General features: G+C 34.3%; 2 protein-coding genes across 2 annotated transcripts in view; one reads left to right on the top strand and one right to left on the bottom strand.

Moving 5' to 3' along the window:
• aqp8b (aquaporin 8b) overlaps positions 1-1,657 on the top strand; it is a 2,335-nt gene extending 678 nt beyond the window's left edge. Inside the window, exons 2-5 of the mRNA XM_016539183.1 lie at positions 616-742; positions 815-1,029; positions 1,100-1,234; positions 1,361-1,657. Coding sequence (XP_016394669.1) covers positions 616-742; positions 815-1,029; positions 1,100-1,234; positions 1,361-1,403 — 520 coding nt within the window. The 3' untranslated portion in view covers positions 1,404-1,657. The remainder of the gene's footprint in view (positions 1-615; positions 743-814; positions 1,030-1,099; positions 1,235-1,360) is intronic.
• Positions 1,658-3,714: 2,057 nt separating this feature from the next.
• LOC107728583 (chromobox protein homolog 8-like) lies at positions 3,715-6,688 on the bottom strand. Its single transcript, XM_016538813.1, has 5 exons — positions 6,454-6,688; positions 6,253-6,296; positions 5,784-5,849; positions 5,612-5,678; positions 3,715-5,431 (listed from the first exon to the last, which is right to left on the bottom strand). The coding sequence occupies exons 1-5, from the start codon at positions 6,589-6,591 to the stop codon at positions 4,655-4,657; spliced, it is 1,092 nt and encodes a 363-aa protein (XP_016394299.1). The 5' UTR covers positions 6,592-6,688; the 3' UTR covers positions 3,715-4,654.
• Between the last annotated feature and the right edge of the window lie 1,772 nt (positions 6,689-8,460).

Below are 8,460 nucleotides of genomic sequence, written 5' to 3'. Positions count from 1 at the left end.
TATATATATAATTGTATATAATATAAATTATATTTTACATTTAATTTTTATTTTACATTTTAATATTTATAAATTATATTATATATATTAAATTATATTAAAATTTCTCTCTCCGACTCTCTATAATTATCAAAAATATGTAAAATACAAAGTATGTTTTTATATAAACGATATCATTACAAAATATACATTATGTGTTATATTTAATTATATGTATTTTATAATTAATATTTTATTATGCTTTTTAATTATTAATTAATTATTATTAAATTAGATTTTCAGTAAATAAATAAAATGAATAATAACGTTTTATTTCATGTCAAATAAAATAATCGTATCTATTAGTCAGGATTGTCAACCTCTTATATTATCTTCTATAGCCTTATAAATATGAATCCACAGACCCCCTGCAGTACCACCAGGGATAACTGACCCCCTTTGGAAACTCTCGATCTTCGGGGTGATGTGGCTTGGTTGATCTGGTGTGGTCTTGTCTAGTCTGGTTTCTCCAAAGGTTTTGTCCCTGCAGTCCTGAGCATACCTTAGAAGTTGCCTTGGATAAAAAGCATGTGCTTACTCATGAATAATGCAAAGATTTTTTTTCTTCTGACACAGTGGTTCACATTTCAATCCATCATTCACCATAGCCGTCTACCTCTGTGGTGGAATGGAGCTGAAAATGGTGGCGCCGTACCTGATCTCTCAGCTTACTGGAGGTTTACTTGGTGCAGTCATGGCCAATGTGAGTAAGATACATGTGGCCTTGAACCATTCAATTCAATGGATTTGACATGTTTTTCTTGATCGCTTTCAGGGAATGACCTCGAATGAGAAATATGCACGAGCTCAAGGTGCGGCATTTACGGTTCTCCAGGCTGATGACCATGTTTTGAAGCCATTATTTGGAGAAATTGCCATGACGTGTCTTGTTACCATGGTGGTCTTACTGGGTGCAGTTAATGCCAAGAGCAAAAGTCCTTTGGTCCCATTTTTGGTGGGCTGCACAGTCATTATTAATGTACTAGCGGGGTGAGTTATTATGAGTTACACATAATTTCCTGTGTGCGGTCTGGAGGTTCATATCTTCTGTGGGTTTCAGCGGTGATGTGTCTGGTACGTGCTTGAATCCTGCAAGAGCTCTGGGTCCTGCAGTGCTGACCAACTATTGGACTCACCACTGGGTTTACTGGGTGGGACCCATTACTGGTGGCCTTATTGCTGCTGCATTAGTCAGGTGAGACTCGTGTCAAGCATTGTGAGTTCCATAGAAAGAACTGAAATCATCATTAATCAGCCATATTCTATATTTCTCAATTGAACTGGATTAAGATATTTTTATTAAGCCATTTTTTCCTTTCAGAATTTTGCTCGGAGACAACAACACCCGTCTACTGATGAAGTAACATTCAGTACATCTTTCAAACAGGCTTTGGATTTTTATTTTCTTAATACTCTGAGTGCACAAGAATTGAACTTATTCTAATGATTTGCCCATCATTTACATCTCATTTAAGTCAATAAAAATGTAAGATTGTCTGTAAATCCTGCCGTGAAGCTGGAAATATGGGGAAAGGATGCTCTGGTGAATATTAATATTTAGAATTTTATATTTTAAATTAGGAAATTTAAAAAAAATGGAAAATGTTGTCTAAACTAAAGCAGTGTTAATTCTAATCTAATCAAATTAATTCTCTGTCTGAGTGCACAAGAATTGAACTTATTCTAATGATTTGCCCATCATTTACATCTCATTTAAGTCAATAAAAATGTAAGATCGTTTGTAAATCCTGCAGTGAAGCTGGAAATGTGGGGAAAGGATGCTCTGGTGAATATTAATATTTAGAATTTTATATTTTAAATTAGGAAATTTAAAAAAAATGGAAAATGTTGTCTAAACTAAAGCAGTGTTAATTCTAATCTAATCAAATACATTATATTCACACTTTAATTCATACAATCACAGTATTCTATTATTTTATGTTCATTCATGCACATTTCTATGCCTCATATTACCCATTTCTTGGTAATTAATCAGAATAAACTCTGCAATACAAATGAGGTGACTCTTTTTCACATATTTGGCAAGCTCAAAAAGGTACTTACTAAATACAAACATGTCAAAAGTGTGTTTGAGCCTGTTAACATGTATGGATTTAACACAGGTTATATATGAACACATTGTGGGAAGCTTTAAAAGCACCATGTCAAAGGTGATGACCCTGTCATATCTGTCACAGGTTAGTTAGAGAGGTTAGTCATCAGCGGAGTAAAAGAGGTGGACATTGGTAACACTTTAAGTCCACTACAAAAATTAAAGAATGCATAGGAGATCATTAGCTTAAGCAGAGTTTAGCTCTTAAAAAGAGTTAAACTTATAGTAGCTAGGCTAATATAATAATACTAGCCTAGAATTATTCCTAGAAAACTAGCATCAGATGAGTGCGCGCTCTGTGGTTTCGCGCCTAAACGGTCGCAATGTGAATTTTTTTTTTCTCTCAGTAAAACCGACATATAACTTTATTGTTACACTTTCGAAATAATGATTGGTTGAATATATGTAAACTTTTTAAATAGCGATAATATAGGTGTCAAAATTTGGATATTTAGCCTACGTCGTGTCGGACAGTCACTGCATGACAAAAAAATCAAACCGTGTGACCATAAAAAGCTTAGATATTGTAAGATTTAAAAGACATTTACTGTGGTTAAACAAATAAATAGCGCAGTTTTTCTTAAAAAAAAAAAACATAAGTTCATTCAAAAACTCAAAACATTAGAATTTCGCGTTTATTTCAGTGTTAAGTGTTGAATTCTTAATGTATCAGATGTTTATTTTACATTTGAATTATAAAACACAAAACACAGATAATCCAAAATTAAACCAATGAAAATATAGGCCACAGTACAAACACGGGGACCTTTGACACATTGAGCAGTCTGTGACTGTTATTTATAGGCCGTTTGTGTTTTTGAATATTTCATTTTGAAGTAAAAATCACAGTATATCAGTGATAGACGGAATTAAAGGGATTATTAAGAGGAATATGGATCTGCTGTATCAAGTTCATGGCGACATCTTGTGGCTTTTGGTGGACTGAACTTCCTCAACAAGAAGGCTACCAAATTTTACATTCAATTTGAAACCACGCCCCTAATTAAATCAATTTTAGCGTTTGTATTTTTGCAATTATTGAAAAATATTGACAATATCTAATAGTGGAGTTTGTTGACAGACATTAAGTACCAGTCAGAAATAATTTCTTTCATTAGAGGTCTTTAAAAATAGAAATACAGAAATTACAAATTATTGTGTGCTATAGCCTACGACACTTGTACGGTGGCGTATTATTCTTAATAATAAAATGTATAAAATAAAATAATAAATGTAATAATAATATTATGTGTATAATATAAATTATATATTAGAAATAAGTTTGAAACGGAGTGAATATCTGAGCTACGACGAATGATTGGATTTGACCAGTCGCCAGTTTCCCTTTATCGACAACTTGAACTATTTTTATTTTATTTTATTTTATTAAAAACAGCGTAAAAGGCTCTCAGATTAACAAAATATGCCGACATGCTGTTTAAAATATTATATATCGGTTTACCATTTATTTTAGTCTTTATTTACAGGCACTCAGTCTGTAATGAAAACAGACTGAGTGAAAAGGCTTTCGGATTAAAAAAAAGAAAGAAAACCGTGTTAATTAAATGATTAAAAATATAAGGCCAGATAGAAACGATGTACAAGTATGAAGATGATTCATTTTTAATTATTATGCGTGAGCAATACGTTTTGAATCAATTCTACAGACATAGATAAATTACACTTTTATTTTCGATTTGATACACTTTTTCTCTGCAAAAATACTGAACTCTTGTTTACTCTACACCGTTAATTAAACAGGTTAACATCGTTTAATTTTATTCAAATGTTTAATTTCATCACTTAAACAGGCTGCGAGCTCACTAAAGTATTCCGCAAGTTTAGAAATTATTTGTACCAATCAAACACTTTCTTACGTTTTTGAAGGGTAAAAGGATCGTAAAGCAGCTTTATATTGAAATGTTAACATCCACATCAATTATATGTTCAATAGAAAAACGAAAAGTAACGAAACACGATTCTAAACCCTAAATGATTGTGCCTTAAATATTTAGGCCTAAAATGAGCCTAACGGGTTTAATTACATATGTAGCATATTTCCGTTCACTCTTTATAAAGGGTGTGCTTTAATAGAGATTACTGTTTGGAACCTTCAAATATATACAAAATCTAACCAGCAAAATACCATAAATTCATAAAAGAGGGACTAAACAATGTCCCTTAAAAAGGTGCATTAAGCTGAAACGTTAATATGTGTTAACAGCACCTATACCTACATTCATAATAAAGCTGAAGAAGGCAACCAAAACCAACTGGTATACGTTACATAAAATCTGGGAAATAGAAAAATAAACTTCATTTTCATAGAAAATGCGAATGGAAATGTAGGCTAAACATAAACTATATAAAATTTTTTTTTTGCATTATGAACATGATTGCAAGACTTTACATTTATAGACTAGAAATGATATAGAAATGTAGGTTGTTTCTAATTTGATTACAATATTTCATACACACACGCATACAGAAATTAAAATCACATCATCTGTTTTCTTTGAAGAAACCTTTGTCCGTTGAACTCTCTTTTATGGTTACAGTCAAAGAGTTACTTGTTACGTCAGTAACAACAATTTTCTCCATATTCTTCAAACAAGGCAACCAGGACTGATCGGTTTCGTCTACAAAACTCAGAGACAACTGCTCTCTGGTTTGATCGGTGGATCGAAATAGATTGCTTTTGGGAGGATGTTTCATTTTGGATTGCTTTATGGCACCACTTGGGCTGTCCTTCCGTCGATGTCCCAAAACACCAAGCCCAGCTTTTAAGATGTTGCCACCATGTGTGAATTTTACATCACTTGACCTGCTTCCCATTTGCTTTTTAACGTGGCTGGATTCTGCTTGAAACTTCTGGGTTAAATGGATGACATCACAGTTCGAGGTCTCTCCTGATCTCTCAGTTTTGGAAGGTCGATAAGATAATGGTTCATCTGCCTTTCTTTTAACACCTTCAGTGGATGAACCTCCTGGACGTAACTTTGGCTTTGGTCCTCGCTTTTTTGGTGAGCTGGCAAAATCCAGCGGGCGTTGTACCAGCATCCCATGCATCAGTGGGTCTCTCTCAGAGACCGGTGGACGCACACGAACACTTTCTCCTCTGTTGATGGTGCTCGGTGGAAAAATCGTAGGCACGACTGTCCGCAGTCCCTCACGTGCTCTGGGTGTCACAACCGGTTCGGCTACCGGGAATGACACATGTAAATCTCGAGATATTTCCCGTCTGAACTCACAGTTTTTGCCTTTTGCTTTAGCTTTTGCCTATAAAAACATTTTAATTAAAAAATGTAAGCACAGCAACATGATACCAATGGTTTCAATGCTTTAAAGTGCAAGAGAACAAGAAAAAAATAAATGCACTAAAAACAAAGCCAAGAAAAAAGTTTTAAAAAATTTGTTTTAAGAAATATAAAATACATAGATAATATATAATTCTTTCACCTTCATTAAAAAAGTTTCTGGTTTAGGTCCTCTCTTTTTTGGCCCATACATCTCCCTCTCACGCTCTCTGCAATAAAAAAAGAAGAAAATAAGGCTGAGAAAAGCTATTTTAAAAAGTCCAAAATATTTAATCTGTCTACTGGGATTACAGAAATAACGAAGAAACGTTTACCTTTCTTCAAAAGCAGCGAAAAGACGCTCATCCAGAATATTCTCCTCTGGTTCCCAGGTGCTGTATCTGCACCAATAATTGCATGTTCAATTATTCGCAAATAATAACGTCCAAAATCATTTTTACAGTTTTCTTTTTACACATTTATTACTAATAGATGCATTTTTTATCACTTATTTCAAGAGATTTTGTATGTGCATGTATAATGTTTATTGATACATATATAAAAGGCTACATAATCTGTTTATTCGCGTCTTTTCCCCCCAGTATAAACCGCATTAATCAGCTAATAATGCTTTTTGAACGTTGCATCTTGACTGTCTCTCATCACTGGCCTTGTCAGCTAACGTTCACCGGAGCCCCGTTACACAGTCCCCGCTTCAGCCGTGCTAACACTCAGCGAGCTCGGGGAGCTTGAAACCGCTCCTCCCGTTGCAACAACTGCCGTTAACGTGTCATTACCACTCACTTTTGAGACCAGCCTTTCCATTTGACCAGATACTCCATCCGTCCCTGCGGGTAAAAGCACAGGGAGACTCAAATTAGCAAGCTAACGCTGCTAGGCTAACCTATCGCGTATAACATGTCAGTTGAGCGGGCATAAACAAATAACCAGGCGCTTCTGTAACAGCGCCGAAGCCCCGACGAGCAGGCTGGGATGAGCACTTACTCTCCTTATGCGCCGTTTAATGATGGATTCGGCGGCGAAGACCCGCTCCCCGACGGCTGAGAGCTCCATATTTACTTCTACCTCGCAGCTATTTTTTTTCCCTTCAGCCCTCTGCCTGAATAATCCTCGATAGCCCATAATAGTCTTTCCGAAGAGACGTCATCACGTTCTAAACTGTTACCATGGCACCGCAGGACGGCGGTACTGTGTGAGTGGAGCTGCCGCTCGGGGAGGAGGAGGCAACCGCAGCTGACCTAGACGCGCGGACACGTAGAAGTGACATTTATGAGTGCTGTTTTGGATACACATATGTAGTGCTTATTTCATATACTAGTCTAGAGTAACTGCAGTCAGGGCTTTTTTTATAAGTGCCGAAAATTTAACGGCAATTTCCCGTGCGTGCAAATACGGCATTCTTTATAGGTGTTGCGAGTAGCCTAGGCTAGGCCCAGCCTATATATTATGATAAACAGCGTTTTATAAATATATTTATTTATTTGTATTTAATAGGACTGAAATCCAGACGTCCAAGCGCAGTCTTTATTTTAAACGCGGTGGAAACCTGCTCGAAACGCAGCAAATCTGTGCCTCCCCTCACGACATGCCGTCCCAAATTACAGAAAAAAACGTCAATACAAATAACGAAATAAAAACAGAATAAAATACGTAAATACATAACGATTGTGGGGCTGGTCTTAAATTCACTTTTATAAATCGACTTTATAAATCATAAATCCACAGTTATATCGATAGCCTATATTATTTCGTATCGATATTTTACCCGCCCGCTCCGAATCTCCCTATTTAGGCAAGAAAAATCTAGTTAGGATAAGTGTCCATATATTCGGGTTAGCCTACCGGAATGTAATTTTGCAATATTGTGCGAATCATAAACCAAAAGGCTCTTAGCATTCTTAAACGATTTTAAGATTTTAAAGATGAAGATGAAAATATAAAAAAATCATTATATCCGAAATTTCTTTCTTTCTTTCTCAAAAAATTCTTATAAATAATGAGAATTAACCTATTTTAAAGCAAAACCCCGCTTCGGACAAAAAAACATTTTCTTGTGTATAGCCTAGTTTTTTCTTTTTAATGAAGTCAGTCGTTTGACTGTCAAGTCATATTTTTTAAAATAAATCTGTCAATAGCCTATGTTTTTTTTTCTGTATAAAAATGTATATGAAAATATATTTTACTGTCATGTGGAATTTTAATTCGAAATTGTCCTCAGCTTTGAAATGGAAATGATCTGCGATCTGATATACAGCAACTAATCTTTTATTTGATTTATTTGATTTGAAAGATTAATTCGATTTTTGTCCGATTCATTCGATGCAACGGATAATAACAAACTTAGGAAATTATCTCGTTTTCATTTACCGCCATGTTTTGTTATTTGTTTCGATTCGATGAATTTAAATTAATCGAGAGAAAAAATCCTCGTTTCTTGTTATTATTATTATTATTATTATTAAGATTCCTAATTCTCAAGCTCGTTAGCTATAAATGACAAGAGTGACAAGAAATCTCTGAAATTTAGGCAAAAAGAGCGACAATGTGTCCACTGAAATTGAATAGTAGGCTAAATTAATAGCTTTTTTTTTTTTTTACTGTCTGTGCTATTCAAATAATCCATCGTTATTTTAAATCAGTCATACAGATATTCAGATTCATCAATAAAACAGTCGAACCGGAGGCAAAACAACTGGATGTTTATATATTAGCATTAGTCCCGAACTGTTTTTTAATCCAGTTAGCGTACAATAACTATATTTAAAAATATTTTATCTTCTGATAAATTAAATTCAAGTAAAAAAAAAGAAAAAAAAAAGAAAGAGAAAGCGAGAGAAGTTAGGAGGAATATGATTGTCATTTCTTTATTCATTTAATTTAACTATTTCGAATAGTTACCTTGAGCAGATTTTATTTTTACATTTCATGTTTATATATGGAAACAGGTCACAAATAGCCTACTAATATATAATATAATATAATATGATATAA

Source organism: Sinocyclocheilus rhinocerous, unplaced genomic scaffold (assembly GCF_001515625.1).
Source record: "Sinocyclocheilus rhinocerous isolate Xijiao unplaced genomic scaffold, SAMN03320098_v1.1 scaffold463, whole genome shotgun sequence".
NCBI classification, from domain to species: Eukaryota; Metazoa; Chordata; class Actinopteri; order Cypriniformes; family Cyprinidae; genus Sinocyclocheilus; species Sinocyclocheilus rhinocerous.
This window is presented reverse-complemented; position numbering and strand designations above follow the sequence as displayed.

Excerpts from the sequence above, each read along its gene's own strand:
- LOC107728583 (XM_016538813.1), bottom strand. The coding sequence starts at position 6,591 with ATGGGCTATCGAGGATTATTCAGGCAGAGGGCTGAAGGGAAAAAAAAT. Across the intron at positions 5,850-6,252 it reads TGGAAAGGCTGGTCTCAAAA|ATACAGCACCTGGGAACCAG; the intron begins GTGAGTGGTAAT and ends TTATTGGTGCAG. Across the intron at positions 5,432-5,611 it reads CAGAAACTTTTTTAATGAAG|GCAAAAGCTAAAGCAAAAGG; the intron begins GTGAAAGAATTA and ends ATGTTTTTATAG.